The sequence below is a fragment of the Nipponia nippon genome, unplaced genomic scaffold, assembly GCF_047370975.1.
Source record: "Nipponia nippon isolate SJK-2023a ecotype South Korea unplaced genomic scaffold, ASM4737097v1 scaffold_4, whole genome shotgun sequence".
NCBI lineage: Eukaryota > Metazoa > Chordata > Aves > Pelecaniformes > Threskiornithidae > Nipponia > Nipponia nippon.
In genome coordinates, this window is record NW_028262358.1 from 13472407 (window position 1) to 13490972 (window position 18566).

The 18566-nt window shown below is 56.6% G+C and overlaps 1 protein-coding gene across 2 annotated transcripts in view; it reads right to left on the minus strand.

Moving 5' to 3' along the window:
• Positions 1-6647: 6647 nt before the first annotated feature.
• The window catches only part of PTK7 (protein tyrosine kinase 7 (inactive)), a 40649-nt gene continuing 28730 nt past the window's right edge, over positions 6648-18566 (minus strand). For both annotated transcript variants that reach the window (XM_087773493.1, XM_087773495.1), the window contains exons 5-20: positions 18085-18232; positions 16947-17077; positions 16411-16677; positions 16037-16170; positions 15482-15617; positions 15231-15350; positions 14923-15072; positions 14495-14645; positions 14007-14134; positions 13496-13699; positions 9312-9467; positions 8896-9128; positions 8224-8304; positions 7992-8143; positions 7736-7914; positions 6648-7512 (exon numbers count right to left, since the gene is read on the minus strand). In XM_087773493.1, coding sequence (XP_087629619.1) covers positions 7352-7512; positions 7736-7914; positions 7992-8143; positions 8224-8304; positions 8896-9128; positions 9312-9467; positions 13496-13699; positions 14007-14134; positions 14495-14645; positions 14923-15072; positions 15231-15350; positions 15482-15617; positions 16037-16170; positions 16411-16677; positions 16947-17077; positions 18085-18232 — 2531 coding nt within the window. In that variant the 3' untranslated portion in view covers positions 6648-7351. The remainder of the gene's footprint in view (positions 7513-7735; positions 7915-7991; positions 8144-8223; positions 8305-8895; positions 9129-9311; positions 9468-13495; positions 13700-14006; positions 14135-14494; positions 14646-14922; positions 15073-15230; positions 15351-15481; positions 15618-16036; positions 16171-16410; positions 16678-16946; positions 17078-18084; positions 18233-18566) is intronic.

Consider the following 18566-nt stretch of genomic DNA (forward strand, 5'->3'; position numbering starts at 1 on the left):
GCCGCCCCCATATAAAGCGATACAATGTTGCCTTTTATGGCGAAGGCGCTCCTTATATGGGGCGAGCCGGCGCCCCGCCGGGAGGCGCCACCCCATTGGCCAGCGGCCGCCAAGCGCCGGCGCCCATTGGCCGGCGGCTGGCGTTTGATTTGCATACGTTCCGACTGCGCTCGCGTCACTCCCAGATTGAAACACGCAGGGAGGCTCTTAAAGGAGCAGCGCGCCCAGGCGCACGGACGGGGCGGGCCGGTCGGCCGGCGGCGAGGAGCACCGGGGGCGTTACGCCGCCGCGGACGGGGCGGCCCGGCGGAGACGCCCGCTCCTCCAGCTCTCGCTCCCCCGTCCCCGCTGCCAGCTCCCGGCACCCGCGTCCCCGCAGGGTTCACGCACCACGTGGCTGAGACCCCCCGCCCTGCCCTGCCCTCAGCCCCGGCCTCGCCGTCCGCAGGGCGCAGGCGGGGTGAGCTCCGCACCGCCGCCACCGCCACCCTGCCCGACTCCCACTGATGCCACCAGGCAGCCCTCCACCCCGACTGTTCCCGCGCCCCGCAGGCGACAAGGGTGCCGCCCGCTTGTCTCCGGTGGCCGCAGGGCCTGCCTAGGGTGAGGAGGGGGGGCTGCAGGGGCACTGAGAGGGTCTGGGGGCCACATGGGCTCAAGGGCGCGCAGGGCGCAGGACTGGGCAGGTATGACCAAAACACACATTGCCCAAGCACAAGTTGGCCACTGGTCAGAAGAAAAAGGGGCTCCATTTAACAGGATGGGCCACAGCTACCTTCGGGTCCACAGGAGGAGAGAATGGGGTCCCGTACCACAGCCATCCAAGGGTAGGACAGACCGCCGGTACGCCTCTCCCCTGGGAGATGGCCGGGCTGGCCTCAGGACAGCTCAGAGGGTTCCTAGCGGGTGGCACAGGCCATGTCCTCTGCTCGGGCGTGAGCCAGGGCCTGCGCAGGAGGGGGGCGGCCCGCACAGGCAGGACAGCTGGGTGCCAGGCAGGCTGCACGTGGGTCAGCAAGGGTGCAGGAGGCACCACGCAGCCCCAGAGCTCAAAGCTGCGAGGACAGACAGAGCCACATCCTTGGCTGAGAAAAGGGCTCTCCCCCACCCCGTCCTACAAAGAGGAACGGCAACCCAGGGCAAGACCTCGCCTCTGCCAGCACCAGCCCCGCCACAGACCCATTTTGCCTCCTGGGCACCCCAGGGAGGGTTCTGCAGCTTGCACAAGCCCTTTCCATATCTGCCTCATCACTCAGAGGACGCGCACGCTTGCCACCAGCCTTCACAGCTGTCTCCCACTCTCTAGGGCCAGCCTCCTACAGAGCAAGGGAGTAACCGCAAAACCAAACACCCCCCTCGCCGCCACCACCACCTCCCCCTCCTCCCCGCCAGCCATGCTCCTCCAGTGAGCACACATGCCATTTTTAGCTCCCAGCAGGGCTGCTGGGACTCACATGCCTCCCATCACATGCCCTGGCCACCCTCCCTTCGAGCTGCGCGCAAACTACACCTGGCACAGGTGAGACCGAGGCCTCGCCCTGTCGCGCCAGGCTGAGGGAGGGTCAGCGAGACCCTCTGCGTGGCTGGAGGCACCAGTTTGGCTGAGAGCAACTGGCACGTGGATCTGACAGCCACAGCCAGGCTGGTTCGCCTGCTCAGTGCAAGGGTGCAACCACTGCAGGTACTGGGATGGGGGTTCCTCTTGCCCACGGGGCTGCTACACGCTCCCTCCTTCCCCTCCCCCTGGGCTTTTTGATTGCAGGGCCACTGGGACGCCTTTTGCTTCCCAGGCTGCAGGAGAGCCTGCACAAGCAAGAGGTGAGAGCTGGCTCATTTTGGGCTGGCTCATCCCTTCTGCTGCCATCCTCTCCCTCCCTAGCCTCATCTTGGGGATGCTTTCCGAGACGCTTGTCCCACTTGTGCTCTGAATGGACTAGAGCATCAGTCTGCCTCTGAGCGTCCTGGGATGCTAATCTCTCACCAAGGCAGCCAGATGAACGCTGTAGAGCCAAGCCCTGTCCCCAGGCCATCATCACCCACAGGACACAAGTTTCCAGCAACACTGGACCTCCCTATCCAAGCCAGCAGCCAGTGGCAGTTGAAGGCAGCTTAAACCAGGTTTTTGGCCACTCGACAGTCCCATTTCATCATCATCAGGGCTGTTCTCATTTATAGCCCCCCAGTTATAAAATTCACATTTCTAACCCTCTCCTTACACAGCTCTGGGCACAGCACTTGGCACTATGCCATAAAAGCCTCTTACCCGATTACCCCCAAGGATCCCTCCAGAAAAGCTGCTGCCTCTGCCAGCTCCCCCGTAGCACAGGCCCTACTGCCAGCTGCCCCCAGCATCACCCCAGCCCTCCACATCCCCCTTGCATCCCTCCTCTAGGTCATTGCAACAAGCCCTTTCTCATCCTTTTCCAGCTCTGCATCCATATTTCAACTGAGGAACTATTAAACACCCTCTGCACTCAACACTGGGGCTGTGATGGTTTCCATCCTGTTACTGATCTTCTTACCATTGATACTTCAGCTGCTTTTCTGACTGCTGCTGAGTACAGGTAGATGCTCTTTTAACAGCCAGATCTCTTCTATGAGCAGTAACAACTAGATTGCAGGTACTGCTACACGTGTAAAATGAGGTTAGGGCCTTTCTTAATGTGCTTTTTTGGTCAGCAGAAGGATACTTCTGCCCTTCATATGTGATATCAGGAAACAGCATGAGTGGGGTTGCTCCATGAGGGGTGACTAGCTGGTATCTAAGGGTCACCCCACGCCCTCACTAACAGGTATAGTACCTGAGCAGAGCAGAGCCAGGTGTTGGTAACACAGTCCATCCACAGAGCAAGCCATCCACCAAGTCCAGTATCCACCTGGTCAGAAGATGGGGCCAAAATCAGGACTAAATAATAAGGCTACAATATATGCCTAGAAGACAGGGCTAGAGGCAAGGCCAAAACAGAAACACCTACAAGATTGCTCAAAACAACAGTGGAGCTCCAGGCTTGAGCTTAATGCAGCTCAAGAGTGGGAGGTCCCAGGTGAGGCTGCTTAGGACAATTAAGGCCCATTAGTTCCCCCACAGGTGCCTGACACAGCTGCCTGAGAGCCACTGGGCAGCAGATGAAATGAGAGCAAACCAAAAAGTGCTTCTTCAAGCTGCATAGTGGATCTGCGCACTCATTGCCTTGGGGTGCTCAAAGCGTGCAGAGTTGTAAGGGGAACTTGGATAACTTTCTGGCAAGAGAAAACACGAAGGACTGCTGGAAATGCCTGGTTTGGAGGTCCTTATGCTTTAAGGGAGTTGTTAGCTGGGATAGTGCGTACCTGCTTGCTATCCCCTTGTATCCACTGTTCAGTAAATATTCAATGTCGGCCACAGCTGATGGCCCATTAGGTGGACCTTTGCTCTGATGGAGCTGTGCTGTTCTTTCTGGCCCTGGATACCGCAGGTTGTCTTCCTTTCCCAGTTTGTTTTTTTTTTTTAAGATGTTCCTTCAATTTGGGCTGAGGCAATTGGATCCCACCTCTGTAAGCTGCCCAAGTCCTCTCATTATCCTGCAGGGGCTCTGATTTCCTGCTCTCCTCCACCGCATTTAGCTGGGACTGCATTTGCTCAGCTCACTGTTTCCAATTAGTTTGGCCAACTTCTGTCCCATCCCCAAGGATACAGAACTTTTTCATGACATCACTCCCAAAAATACACAATCCCAACCCCCATCTTTCTGCACCCTTTGGGTCTGGAGTTTGTCCTAGCTTTGGTGCCTTTCCATGTGGGTGCTCCCTGTAGTCACCAGGTCTTGACTGCGTAAACAGGCACTTGAGTCCCCGGGATGTGGGGGATAGAGCTGAGCACCCCATCCTGACACTGCTCACAGCCCACCGCAGTCATGTCGTTCCCTTCCAGTACACAGAGATACCTGCATGCATGAAGCTGGCAGAGCAAGGATGTCACTCCAGAGGTCCCTGGCATCTCTGTCACTAGCCATGGCATCACAGAGGTGCTGCTTGGCTAGGCCGCCACAAGTGATGGTGCCTGGCTCCGCCTCCAGCCCACCCAGGAGCATTTTGAGCGAGCACAGCAATAGCCCTGCTACTCTGCCCATCATGTCCAACATGGGGCAGCAAGGTGGGAGGAGAAGGGATCATTCATTGTGTCCAATGACACAATGAATTGTGGCCAATTGTGGCCAATTGTGGCCTTCACCTGGGGCAGAGACTCAAGGTCACTCGCTGGCCTGTCTGTCGGCTGACAGCGTACAACTGCCCTTACCTGCCCCTCACCTCCCAGACAGCCTCGAAGGAAGAGCACCAATGACCAGGATGGAGTAGGTAGCCCCTGCTGAGGGATGAGATGAGATGCTGCAGCGTAGGAATGCTAGTCCAGCTAGAAGGATCGAGTGACATGCTCCGATATGATCTATCCACAAGTGCCCAAGGAAGCAGCTGCAGAACCAGCTGGGAGTATTTCTGGGGCAAGATGTCCTCTAGAGGTAAAGAATACCACGGGGACGCACAGGCAAGACAAGGCACATTCATTAGTGACTTGGCAGCAGGAATCAGCCGTCCTGCCTGAGACACAGGGCAGCAGGCAGGAAAGTCCACAGGATGGAAAAAAAGGACATCAAACAACAGCAAATGCATGTGAGAGGTCACTTGCAAGTTGGACAGCATGCATGCAGCAGTGCTATGGCACTTGCACAGTTCAAAAGGGTTGTGTACACCCTGGGAAGGACTGGAAGCAGTGACGAGAGAGATGTGGAGCTGCAAGGGGGAGAGAAGGCACATGCTGAGACCTCTGCCCATAACAGCTCCTCCCAGTGTGCACAATGCCACCAGCCCCAGGCTGTGGCCAGGCCATCTGGAGAAGGGTCATGGATGCAGCAAGTGTTCAAGGTTGGTGATAACCTGCTGCCAAGCCTGCTCTGCAAAGGAGCACCAGGTCTAGGGAGGAGAGAGGGGCCCAACAGCCAGCCACAGCCACATCTTAGCTCACCAAGAGGTGTTGGCTTGGGGAGACTCCACAGCTCCTAGCTGCAAGACACATCATGAGGGTCAGAAAAGGGACGAACATTTTTGATAGCTCTGCTCTATAGCCAGCAAACTTCCTTGTGCCCAGACAGGCCCAGCTGACCCCATCCCCAAGCCCTGGCCCAAATCTGAGCTCAGAGCCAGCTAGCACATTCCAAGACATGAGCCCTCTTCACCCTCCAGCATCTCCATAGCCTCTCTGGGTAGCAGAGGTGGGAAGGGGATCCTGGACGTTTCTGGTCCATCCCTGCATAAAGCAGAGCCAACTAGATTGGGTTGTTCAGGGCTTATCTGGTCCAGGGCTGGGGTTGCTCAGCCTGGAGAAGGGAAGGCTCCAGGGAGACCTTATAGCAGCCTTCCAGTACCTGAAGCGGGCCTGCAAGAAAGCTGTAGAGGGACTTTTTACAAGGGCACATAGTGATAGGACAAGGGGTAATGGCTTTAAACTGAAAGAGATTTAGATTAGATGTAAGGAAGAAGTTATTCACTTATGAGGGTGGTGAGGCACAGGACAGGTTGCCCAGAGAAGCTGTGGATGCCCCCTCCCTGGAAGTGTTCAAGGCCAGGTTGGATGGGGCTTTGAGCAACCTCATCTGGTGGAAGGTGTCTCTGCCCATGGCAGGGGGGTTGGAACCAGATGATCTTTAAGGTCCCTTCTGACCCAAACGGTTCCATGATTCTATGATCTCTGACAATGGAGATCCCACAGCTTCTCTGGAACTGTCTCAGACCTTTACAAATCTTGGGGGGGAAGCATTTTTCCTAATACCCAATATGAATTTCCCTTGTGCAGCTTGTGCCCTTCGCCTCAAGTCCAGCCCCAGTAGGCCTCCTGAAAAAGCTCAGATCTTTCTCTGCAAGCCCCCAACCCAGAGCTGTGCAGCAAGCAAAACTGCTGGTCTGCAGCTTGGCCAAACCCAGGGTCCCACTCTGGCTCCAAGGGAAAAGGCCTACCCCGTGCTGGCTTGGCTCATGTTCATGCTGCGGGGACTGGGGCTTAACTTGTATAACATCTGCCCACCCCTCCTTCCCCAGGATGAGACTGCCAGGACCCTGCCATTGCTCAGGGCCATTGGCACAGGGGAGAGGGCTGCAGCCCACGTGTGACAGCAGGAGTCCCCCCACTATCCCCATCCAGGCCTGGCCCTGCTAGCTCCTCAGCCCTGTAAGAAGCAGCAGCTGAAATCTCCCATGCAAAAACACAATGCCGTGCTGGCTGCAAAGTTGCCGCAGGGGTGGGTGCACAAACACAATTACAAAGGAGAAAAGTTGCCACAAAAGCCTGGCTACCTGAACTGGGGGGGGAGCCAGCCAACGTGTCCATAAGCTCTTGCTTGCAGGGAGTCCAAGAGGGACATTTTCTCTTGAGACACATGTCCCTCTTGCAGAGCAACCCATGACTGCCCAGAGAGACAAAAAAGCCCTGAGACAAAGCGCTCCCTCGGGGCACGACAGGCTGGGAACTGCATCTCAGATCCAGCTGGGAAGGGGGCAAAAGGGTTAAACACAGGAGACAGATGCCTGAGGAATCAGCCCCCAGCCCTTCCCAGGAACCATGTGGAGGAAAACAGTCCAACAGCCATCTGACAGCAGCGTCTTACAAAGACCAAAAAACCAAAAAAAAAAAGCCTTCTTTATTGAGAGCAGCACATGAAAACCCAACAAAACCCAACCCTTCTTGGCTGCCGTACCCTCCGCTCAAGCAAACAAACTAACCCACTCTAGGCTGCATTCCAGTAACAGAAATACTATGGTAGGGAGGAGTCAGCGCTCTGGAAGAGGAAGAGGGAGAGAGGGGGCGCTGCCCCGAGTCGTACAAAAAAAGGCACAGGGTAGTTGGGAAAGGTAGTGAGCTCCTTCATATGCCAGGCACTTTGTGTTCCTGCTGGCTGGCCTGTACCCGTGGGGTGCGGGAGAGGCAGGCATGCCTAGCACAGACGGACGGAGAGAGAGGCCAGGCCAGGCTGGCAGATATGCACGTGGCGAGCGGGGACGGAGAGCCTGGTGCTGGAGCCCAGCTCTTGCCGGGTGAGGGGGAGCTGCGCTCCATCCTCGCCAGCAGCCCAAGGGCGCCGGGCTGGGCACGTGGAGAGCAAGAGGCAGCAAGGGCTGTCTTTTGGGAACCGTGGAGGAGAGGGGTGGAGGGGCTGGGGTACACTGGCTTGTGCTTTGAGTCCAGCAGCTGCTGGTGCCGAGCTGCTCGCTGGCGCATTGGGGTCGGGCTCAGCGAGGGGCCGCAGGAGTGCCAGGGGCTCCCCAGGCACCTACAGACCCCTGTCCACCCTGCCGCATCCTTCCCCAGCAAGGGCCGGGATGCTCAGGCTTTGCTGTCAGCTGGGCTGTCCCCGAGGGCGGTGGCGAGCTCGCTGAAGGAGGGTCGATCCTTAGGGCTGGGGGCCCAGCAGCGCTGCATCAGCTTGGCAAGGCGGGAAGGGCAGCCCTCGGGGTGCGGGAGCTTCGTCTTTCCTGACTGCAGACCTGGCGTGAAAGAAAAGTGCAAAGGGCCGTTGGGAAGAGATGTGATCCTCTCTGCGGGGTGCAAGGAGAGGATCCATCTCTCCACGCGGGCTGGAACAGCTTCCCCAGCCAGACCAGCACCATGTCAAGAGGGGGGACATCACGCAGCCCAGCTGGCCCCCTCTACCACAAAGAAAAGGAAGTAGGCTACAATGCCAGGGACAGCACAAGGCACTCCACGTACCTGCTAGCACCTCATCGTCTGCCAGTGGGGTGTAGGGCATCTCCCCATGCATGAAGACCTCCCACATGAGCACCCCAAAGGACCACACGTCTGACTTAGTGGAGAACTCGTCCTCCAGCACGGCTTCAGGTGGCATCCAGCGCAGCGGGATCCAGGCCTGGCGGAAGTGGTAGTACTCGCTGCAGGCAGGACAGGCAGGCAATGAGACTGGTGCCATCCCATCCCCTCCCATTCCCCTGCCAGGCTCCCGGCTGACCTGTTGTACACGTCCTTGCTGAGGCTCAAGGATGAGACCTTGACCTGCCGCTGGGCACTGACCAGGCAGTTCCTGGCTGCCAAGTCCCGGTGCACGAACCTGCCGTTGGAGAGATGCTCCATGCCCAGGGCCACCTGTGTGCAGAGAGACACCTGACCCCAGAGAGATGTCAGCACTGGCTGCCCTCCTCAGGGTCCCCAGCCCCACAGCACTTCCAAAGCTGTGCTATCACCTTATGTTTGGTAGTGAGAGGCTGCGGCTTCAGAGACTCATCTTTGCTCTTGGAGATCCTCAGGAACTGCTTCAGGTCCCCCTGGGAGACAGACAGCAACTCAGAGGCAGCACGTCTCCATGCTGCCAGCCACATCGGTCCCTGCAGTGCCCATATCTGGCAGGCCCACTGGGAGCCCCACAGATCCTCATCTCCTGGGCCATAGTCCCCACCTGTCCTCCTGGTCCCTGCCCTGTAGGGCAGGCCAGTATCTCACTTCTGGGCCTCAACTGGCTAAGATCAGGACAAGCAGGCCTGATGTTTCCAGGAGATTATTCATGCCCCAAATTGATTTCTCTCCCATGAGCTCCAGGCTCCTCAGAGCAGCCCTTAGCATTCACAGGCATTCTGCAGCATGGAGTGCTACAGCTTAACTTACTCAGTTGAGTCCTGGACATAAACCAGAAATCAGGAGGATGTAGAAGAGGACGAAGTCACCTCCAGGTCTTTCAGGAGACCCCCATTCTCCTTGAGACTCTTCCACACGTTGCGAACAGTGGCAAGCTCAGCCTGGTCTCCCTACACCTTGCTTGCCCTGTGCTGCCAGCCTGGACCATGTCACACTTGCAGGCCCTGTGCCCACCGTCCACCCCTCCTCCTCCTCACTGCAGGCACTGCTGGCAGGGCCCTTACCAAGTCCACGTACTCCAGGACCATATAGTGTGGCTCTGCCTCGCGGCACAGCCCCAGCAGCCGCACCACGTTGGAGTGGTTCAGCTTGCCGAACATCTCTGCCTCTCGGCGGAAGTCCAGCTGCAGCTGCTCATCCCTCGTCTGCAGGCTCTTCACCAGGACCAGTGCTTCACCCTCGCCATCCTCTACGCCTTTTGCCTTGGCCAGGAACACTTCACCAAACTCCCCCCTGCCTGGAAGTGTAGAGCAGCGCATGGGACGACAGCATACATTAGGACAACATATGTATTTGACAGCCCAGCAGCTGCAGGGCCCTCTGTACCCCAGCACATCCAGTTTTCTGGCTAGGACATGCTGGGGTTTCAGCCACAGGTTTCCTGCTGGAGCGGGGTCAGGGCCAGGGTGGCCCAGCATACCCAGGGTTGTGATTGTCTGCAGGTTGGAACGCGGAAAGTGCATCTTGTCAGCAGCACTGTGCCGCTTGCTGGCCCCAGAGCTGCTGCCCAGGTTGGTCAAGGCCACTTCTTCCTGGATCTCTGCTGTCATCTGCCCATTCTGCAGCAAAGCACCACCTGCAAGGGAAGCAGAAACGGCTTCAGCATCCTGCCAGGCTGTGCAGAGAATGTCGTGCTGGGGATCAGCCCCTTCTGGGGCTGACACTCCAAGCACCTACAACTGGCTCCAAGCACCCCAGCTTGATGTCTCGCTCCAGGCAACGGAGTGGCCTCCACACAGTTGTTCCCTCTGGGCTCACGTCTGGCCCCATCTCTGGCAGCTCTGCTGCCACCCTTGAAATCAGATGCTGAGCAATGGCTTTGGTCCCAGAGCCAACCAGCCCCATCTGGCCTTGTCCGTCCCACGCCACTCAGTCATCCCAAAGGGGTGGCTACATCCAAACTACCATTGACAAAACTCCGCAGAACAGCAGCAGGAGATCAGATGCGCGAGGCAGAGACAGAGCAGAGAGGACCCCCGCTCACTGTAACCTCTTGGGCATCAAGAGGCTCTCAAGTCATTCTGGCATTGGCTGCTGCAGCCTGACCCCCCTGCTCCTGCTCACTTCCCAGCAAGCCAGCGATGCTCATGTCCTTGATAATCTTGAACCTGTCAGACCAGATCAGCCTGGAGTTTCCTTTACTGCCTGGGTTAAAGCAGTGCTAGGAAGCACTGTCCTTGCAATCAACCCCAGCAAGCTTTCTGCTCAGGAACTCCACTAGAAATTTCCCTGGCACAAACAGAAGCCAGTGAACAGGACAAAACATTACTGCCTTAAGAAAGCAGAGAACCCTGCATTTTACAGGCAGCTTGTGAGGGAAAGACTGTATAGATAGCTGTATAGATAGCAAACCTTGATTTTGAATGCATTTACTGCTTGGATCAGACTTGTCACTAGGAAGCGGTACTTTCCGTAAGCTGAAGGTAGGAGTTTGAATGTAAGGCAGGGCACAGCACTGAGCGCACAGCACTGAGCTAAGGTGGCTGACACATGTGCAGCATCACCCTGCATTACTGTGCATGCTCCATTTCAGCTAGTCCAGGAGCAAGTGTTAAGGAAACACCTGGCCATGCAAAAGGACATAATCACGAAATTAAGACTTGACCCATCAGGAGGCAACTGCAACAGGAATCCCACTGCCCGTAATTTCCATCAAGGAGTATTGTACAGCAGCGTGTGTACATGCATGCTTACAATGCACGTGTACAAGAGAGGTACCAGCCTGCCAGCACATCCTGAGCAGTTCTGGCCACAATGACAGGGACCACAGCTTTGTCACAGGTAGGTTTGGAGCTGTGAAGACTCACATATGCTGACTTAAGAGCCATGGCTACTGACAGCTGTCCTCTCTCACATGCTGGAGTAACATTTGCAGAAGACCATAGTGAAAAAACACCATCTACCCTATAAATCAAAGCTCGATGCTACTTAAGCTCTCCCTGGTTTTACGCTAATTATTAGCAAGACTGTTTGGCCCTGTGCTGTCTGCACTCATGACGGATAGTGTCTCAAGACTACAAGCTTGAAGCCAAGAGGATAATACTAGACGACTGCTGTAACTGTGCCAAGAAAATACCGAAGGCTGCAGAGTGAGTACGCTGCCACTGAGAGACAGCACCAGCGGGCAGCAACGACAGACGCTTTTGAGAACAGACATCCCCATGTTTCATGGAGCTTTGACAAGATAGTTGATAACAAAGGGACTGCAAAAATGAATGGGAAGTTTAATTTATGTATCCAGCAGTCCAGAGGGGAACCAATTGTAGAGGAGCTGCCTGCTTTGCCCACCTGCCTGTAACACCTGAGCATCTCCTGGAGAAAAAGACACAGCCATGCTGCCCTGGAGAAATTAGCACATGCCAACACAGAAATCAAATGCTCCCCTCAGTCCCCACAGCCGTTAATCTCCCTAAATGCGATGTCTATGTTCACCCAAAAAAAGCAGCACAGTCAGACAGAGGGACACTGAGAGCAAGCACCCTTGTTACAGAGGATGTGGCACACCAAGGATGTGACCTTGGAAGGTGACTGACTTGTTAGGAGTGCATTGATCCATAGGAAATCCATAGGAAGGATCCACTGCAAATCCATAGGAAGGTCAAATCTGTCTGGATCCTGAGGGTACTGGAAAAGTCAGCTGGTGGCCAGCCAGGGAGTACTTGTAGGTGCCGAGATACTTCAGGTCACCCAGCTAAAGAGGGACCACATCAAAAAGAAGAAGAGCCAAATCTTTGAAGACCATGGTGAAGGGGGTGACTCCACTGGAGCTGACAGCAAACACAAACCACTTCTCCAGAGAGGCTATGGTAGTACCAAAAGGGAGTGTAGACATCTGGGCAGCTGGGTCTGCTTGTAGCAGTGAGGATGCATCTCTCTGACAGCTAAACTGGTTCCAAATGAAGGGGATAAGAAGAGGCAAACTCTGGCAGAATAAAAAGAAAAATATAATAAAGATAGGCCAAAATAAAAATCTGAGACCACCTCAAAAAAGATTAAAACAAATCCTTTGCCAGGAAGAGGATGCTGGCCAGAGCCTATTGGCACAGGTGAGCTGCCTGCTACTTGTCCAGAGGAAGAGCTCACAGTGGTGACAGCAGCAGAGCACAAAGCTGCAGAGATGCTCCTGCATCCCTGCTCCCAGGAGGTTCCCCACAGCCAGACTTCTCTTCTGGAGGTTTGGCTCTGTTCACAGTACCAATACAAGAGGAAAAACAGGAGACAAACCCAGCGGTGATGTTTTGCCAGAACCTCACAGCAACCCCCACATGATCAGGACTTGGCTGTGTGCTGGAGAACTGGGAGGGGGAAGCACGATGTCTGCATTTACAGTGGTGCAGGGGGAGATCCAGGGAATTATAAGGGCAGCAAGCTCAACTGCACGCCATCACTTACAAATCCTCACTGGTATCAGTGATGCGACGACAACCATGACGTCAGGAGAAAGAGCTGAAGCATGAAAATGATGCCCCAGAGATCTCCTGGGTTCACTGAAGGAATCATGTAGCTCATGCATGATGGGGATCCAGTTTAGTCTCTTTGCAGGGTCTCATGGAAACAGCTGTTAAAAAGCAGCTCAGCTGCCACAGGACAGGAGGGAACATCCTCCAACGGACACAGAGAAGGGAGGAACCAGGGTAGTACAACATGCTGCCAGCACTGAAGGGGTGCTGCTGGCAGCTGTTTGCCAAAACCGCCAACTTAGCTAGCAGCAAAGGTACAGGCCAGCTGTGGCCAGCTGCAGAGGGACGCTGAGCACAGGAGGTGCAGCCAGAGAGACAACACGAGGACTGAGGAAAGCAACCCCGATGTCCCATCCACAGTGGTGGGCTCAGCCTTGAGCTGCCTGCTCTCTCTCCAGAGCGAGCTCTGCGGATAGGGAACTGAAGCCAGTGGCACGGCTGGGAACAGGACACAGCACAGCTGCGTCACTCCGCAAAGCTGGATGCACCAAGTCCTGCCTGGGGCTCCCCACCTCAGAAAGGCAATAGTGCAACCAGTAAAGGCACTCGCAGGAACGATCAGACATACAGAAGAGCTGTGTGTTCCAGCGCAGAGCTGAGAGGTGACAAGCTTGAAAAGCAAAGAGACAGTTTTTAGATAACCTGTTATGATCCAGAAGTCCTTGCTGGAGGATGCTGCAGATGCTCAAAGCTTATATGGGTTTCAGAGATAACAGGGTGAGTTCACAGCAGAGTTCAGGGCTGTTCAGTGAAAAGTCTTCCCTCCAGCACCAGGAGCTGCCGAACTGTGATTTGAACAGGCCGGCAGAATACTACTATCTCATTACATTGCAATAGGGATAGTCCCCTCCCCTTGGCAAAGGGTATATATGATGCCATGTATAGGTGCTGGAAAGCAGGAGTGATACATAACTCAGCAGAGACAGCCACGACATGGGGCTGGGATGCAGGTTTCATACTAACTTGCCTATTTCTCACCTGGCAGCAGGTCTCTGCCACCAGCCATAACCAAAACCAAGAGCAAGAGACTCCAAGGGTAAGGAGGTGTCCCCTGTTCCCTGGGAGCTCCCTGCTCCTCAGCCCTTCCAGCCCAGGGGTAAGGGGCTGGCAGTGAAGCCCCCACCCCCAGGGGTGCTGGCCTCACCATTCAGACACTCCATTTCGGGCTCCTCGCCCTCTGGGTGCTTCTTCAGCCTCTTGGCTTTTCTTCGCTTCTTACAGTAGAACATCAGCCCCAGCACGATAATAATGTAGGCAACGGCTGCTCCCACTGAAAGCCCAATGGTCTGGATCATCTTGTAGGGTGTGTGGCTGCCCGGTCCCTCATCCTCTTCCGCTGCCGGCTTGTCTGTGGGGCAGAGAGCACCGAACCCATGAGGGTGCAGAGGAATTTCCCAAGTCCAGCTCAGGAATGTGCTGGAGGAATGAGAAAAGCCCTCCCCCCCCCCTCCAGCTGCTGTGGCTGCCTCCTTGTCCAGCCACAGAACGCTGGGCACAGCTCACAGCACGCTGCGCTGCATCCCAATAGGGATGCTGCCGTGACTCCCTAGCAGGCATGACCTGGCACGCAGCACCCACCAGTGGGGACAGAAGCAGGGCCTAGAGCTGCCGGGGATACCAGGAGGCCAGGTCCCGATGTTGGGCACCTCCCTTACCTACGACGTATAGGAAGGCCTCGCGGTGCTTGATGTTGCAGCTGTTGCCGGCGATACAGGTGTATTTTCCAGAGTCCTCGGTGGTGACATCGTAAATCACCAGGGAGCCATTGGGCATGATCTGAATCCTGCCAACCACATAGAGCCCTTTGCAAGCACCAGAGGGCAGAGGCAGGCTCGGGGCACCTGCAGCCCCATCTGCCCAGGATGCCTCAGCCTCAGCCCCATGTCCCCAGTGCAATCATCTTGAATCTCAGGCTGTGTAATGTTCAAGAACAAATGGTTGCAGCTCAACTGCAGCTTGGCAGGCTGCGGCAGAAAGCGTAACCCTGGGGACAGGAGAGTCCAGGCCCTGGGACAGGGAGACAACTGACTGCGTGCCCCCCCAAGCTGGGGACCCGAGACCACACCATCGGCACCCGCATGCTGGGTAGGCATGGGGAGCGCCGTGCTGCACCACATTTCAGTTTGGAGTGGAGGCTGTGTACCTTGGCAGGAGCTTGCCGGGATCCAAAATCTTGTCCTTCCCTTTCCACTGGATGTGCGGCACGGGGTCCCCCTCTGCCTGGCATTGGAACATGGCTGTGTGCCCCTGGTACACTGTCGTGGGCTCTGGCTCTAGCTTGAAGGTGACGTAAACTGAAGGCAGAGAGGCCAACACAAATGCTGTCAGCTCCTGGGAATGGTGCTGAGCTCCCACAAGGGAGCAGGGCCAGCACTGGCACAGTGGCACATGCCCTCTTAGGCTGTACGCAAAGCACTGACAAACCAGACACTCAAGTGCCATGGGACAGAGCTCGGGGTCAGGCCAGACATTTCTCTCTCTGCAGGGACATGCCAGTTGGGTGCCACCCAGGCAAACCCACTGCAAGTCCAGCACAGCAGCAAACCCACCTGCCTGCCGTAGAGCCCTCACCTGCTACCACGAGCTGCACGGTGGCACGGATCTCGCCCTGCGGGCTGTTGGAGGCGATGCACGTGTAGTTCCCTGAGTCGCTCCTGCTCACCTTGTGGAAGGACAAGATGCCGGCATTGTGGCTGACGTGGGATGGCAGGCTGCTCCCATCTGCAGGACACAAGAAGAGGGATGCAGCAGTCATGCATGAAGCACTGTGCCACATGACAGCTTCCCAGGCAGCCGCAGCACCGCTGCTTCACCCATGTTGGAGGTGTTTCTGAGGTCCCAGCTCAGAAAGAGACGTATCGCATCCAAGCCCCCTTTACCTGTTTTAGTCCACTGGATGGTGGGTTTTTCCCGGCCGGTGGCTGAGCAGGACACTGTAACCTCCTTATCAAACTCCATGCACTGCAGTGGCTGGGGCGGCGGGGTGAACTTCAGCTTCTCTGCAAAAGACAGATGTGCTGTTAGGCTCCCTCAGCTGCAGGAGACACGGAGCTGAGGGTTATCACACCTGCACCCTGCCAGGCAAAAGAGCTCCCCGCAAGGGGAGGATGCAGAGTGCTTGTTAGCATACCTAGCACGTGCACCCGTGCGTATCCCTCGATGCTGCCCGCTGGCGTGCTGCTCACGCACTTGTACATGGTCCCATCATATACTTCCACGTTGTTGATGCGCAGCGTCCCATTCTCAGAGATCTCAAACCGTGAGTCCTGCCCAGAGGGAGGGAGGGAGCGGGGCAGAAATGACAATGTCACCAGCCCTGGGCTCAGACCTGGCTTGTGGCACTCGTGACGCTCCACACGCCCACACCATGCCTCAGATAGACACAGCCCCGCTGAGACCCACATGGAGAACTGAGACAAGCTGCGGTGACATCTCTCTGACAGACATCTCTCTTGTCACTGCCCCAAAAGCACAGGGCTGGCTGCCAGACAAGTGGCTAGGGACAGTCAGTTGTGCACCCATACACCAGCATGATGGAGATGCTGCTAGGAACATGGCCAGAGTGGGGGCAAGAGGGATGCTGGGCCTAGGAGCAAGGCAAGAAACTGCAGCAGCAGAGGAAGAAGCTGAGCAGGTGCCCAGCAGAAGCACCCATGAGTGGCAGAGGCTTGCCCCATCACCTCACCTCAGAGATGGAGACGCCGTTGCGGTACCAGGTGACAGTGGGTTTCAGGGAGGCCTTGCTGAGGCAGTGCAGGTATCCTGGCTTGCTCTCCTCCAGCTGGCTGTCCTTGGGCATCTCCACCCACTTGGGTACCGCTGGGCATGGAGGTAAGGGGTTACACAGGGCTGCTCACCACCCCTCTGGCCAGCACCAGCGCAGACCAGACAGGCAGTGTGCAGCCAGCCATGGGGCCCTGCAGCCCAGCCGTGAGAGATGTGCCTCTCATACTCATACTCTCTGTATGAGTGAGGTGATGTGTCATCCCGCCCCAGCTCACCCCAACCCCCCATCCAGCCCCCTTCTCTGCTCCCAGCCCTTCTCCGAAAGCTGCCTACTAGCCACAGTGATGCTCAGCTCCTGCTTCTTCTCTCCAGCCTTGTTGGCAGCATGGCACGTGTAGGTCCCCGCATCGGACTCGGTGATACTGGTGAAAATGAGCTGCTCTGCCTCTTGGTGCACCCTGCCAGCAGTGGGAACTCGTTCCTGGTTCCTCTCCCACCAGACTTGGGGTGTGGGTATGCCTCGTGGGGCAATGCAGGCCACACGGTGCCCCTGGTTCGCCGTCAACACCTTCGGGGAGAAGGGTGCCATTTCTTCGATCTCTGAGAGGAGCAATAGACAGCAGGGCTCAAACAGGGCAGGAATGTGTAGCCAACCCACCAGCATCATTCCCATGGGAGGCACCAGCCAAGGGAGAGAGCGCACAAGCTATGTTTGCTCCCCTCATCCAGGCAGCAAGGATGAGCCATTTCACAGATGAACCAAGCAGTTCTCCATGTAATGACCTATTGCTATATTGTCACATAGCTCCAGAGTGACACTGCAACTCTGGGACACACTGCCCGCCCTGCCACCAGCCCCAGGACCTCACCTGCTAGCCGCAGAGTCGCCTTCAGCACAAGAGCTTTCCCCCTCTGCCCACGGCCAACGCACTTATAGACACCGGTGCTGCGAGCCCTCACCTGGGTGATCAGCAGGGAGCCATTGGCGAACACGGTGGTCCTGGGCATGTGGGGAGAGGCAGGGCTCAGTGGGCATCTCCGCAGGACATGGGCCAGAGCCACAGCCCCGTGATGCCCTACGTGAGCCCGCGGAACCAAGAGGGAGACTTTGTGCCGAGTCAAACCTTTACAGTGCAGAAGGAGCAGCGCACATAAACAAGGAGATGGTGGGACACATGCTTCATGGAGGAAATGAGCTAACAGAAGTCTCTTTCTTGGAAAAGAGTTGGCTCTCACCAAAAGATGCATCACCAAACTGGGCCAGCTCTGAAAGCTGGCACAGCCAGGAAAGGGGGCACGGAGCACAAGGTGGCGCCCGGGAGCTGCCAGGCCACCGGGCATCTGGCACCCAGACAGCACCACTGGCCTTGCACAGTCTGGCTGAGAGACATCCCAGGCTCCGGGATCACCCTCCACGGGCAGCCTGGGCCGGGAAACGTCCCCAGCTCTGGGGATTGCCCCATGCATAGGCGTCTGGGGCTCAGAAACATTCCTGGCTCTGGGGATCACCATGCACTGGTATCTGGAGGTGCAATACAGCCATGGACCCGGTGATTGCTGTGCAGATGTTGGGGGCTGGGAGATGTCCCTGAGTCTGGTGATCACCACCTGTGGGTATCTAGTACTGGGACACGTCCCTGAATCTGGGAATTGTCCTAAGTGGGTATCTGGGGCTTGAGCTGTCCCTGTCTCCACAAAATCGCCACACACGGACATCCGGGGCTGGGAGACATCCCCAACTCTGGAGATCATCATGCGTGGGCATCTAGGACTGACAGCCCCACAGACTCATTAGGGGACAAACTGCTTGCTGAGTCCTAAGCAGATAAAGGCCATGCACAAGTACCAAGGCTCTGCTAAACCCAAGCCAGCCAATCTGAGAAACCAATCCCAATGGCCAGCCTGATGTTGAATGCTTGTCCTTGGGCACGGCTTCTCTCTTTTGCTTCTAGAACACGGTGCCCCCTCTCCTCCCAGCCCTGCCCACATCACCGGGGTCCCTATTACTTGGATCTGTTGGTGATGGGGCTGTCTTCAAAGAGCCACTCCTGTGTGGGAGGGGGCACGGCTGCAAACTGGCAGTCAAACATGGCCTCTTCGTTCTTGGTCACGATGAGGTCCTGCGGGACGATCACCGCCTGAGGAAAGCTCTCATCTGCAATGGCAGAGACCACAGGAGGATGAGAAGAGCAGAGCGGCCCATGGTGTCCCTTCACCAGTGCTCTGGGGGAAACTCAAAAAGGAGCTGGGCGCACCCTGAGAGCCTGAAGGAGGCAGACACGCCAGCACGGCTGTAGTTACGCAGCCAGAGCCCAGGACTGCATGCGGTAGCTGCTCTGGGGAAAGCCCCTTCTGCTTCCAGCAAGGCCCTGAGCACCCTGAGCTCCTAGCAAACAGATCAAACCTGTCACCGGACTGCCAGTTCCCTTGTCCAGTTCCAAATACCTCTCTAAGGTCAACATCTCCTGCCCTCCCTGGGCCTTGCCTCC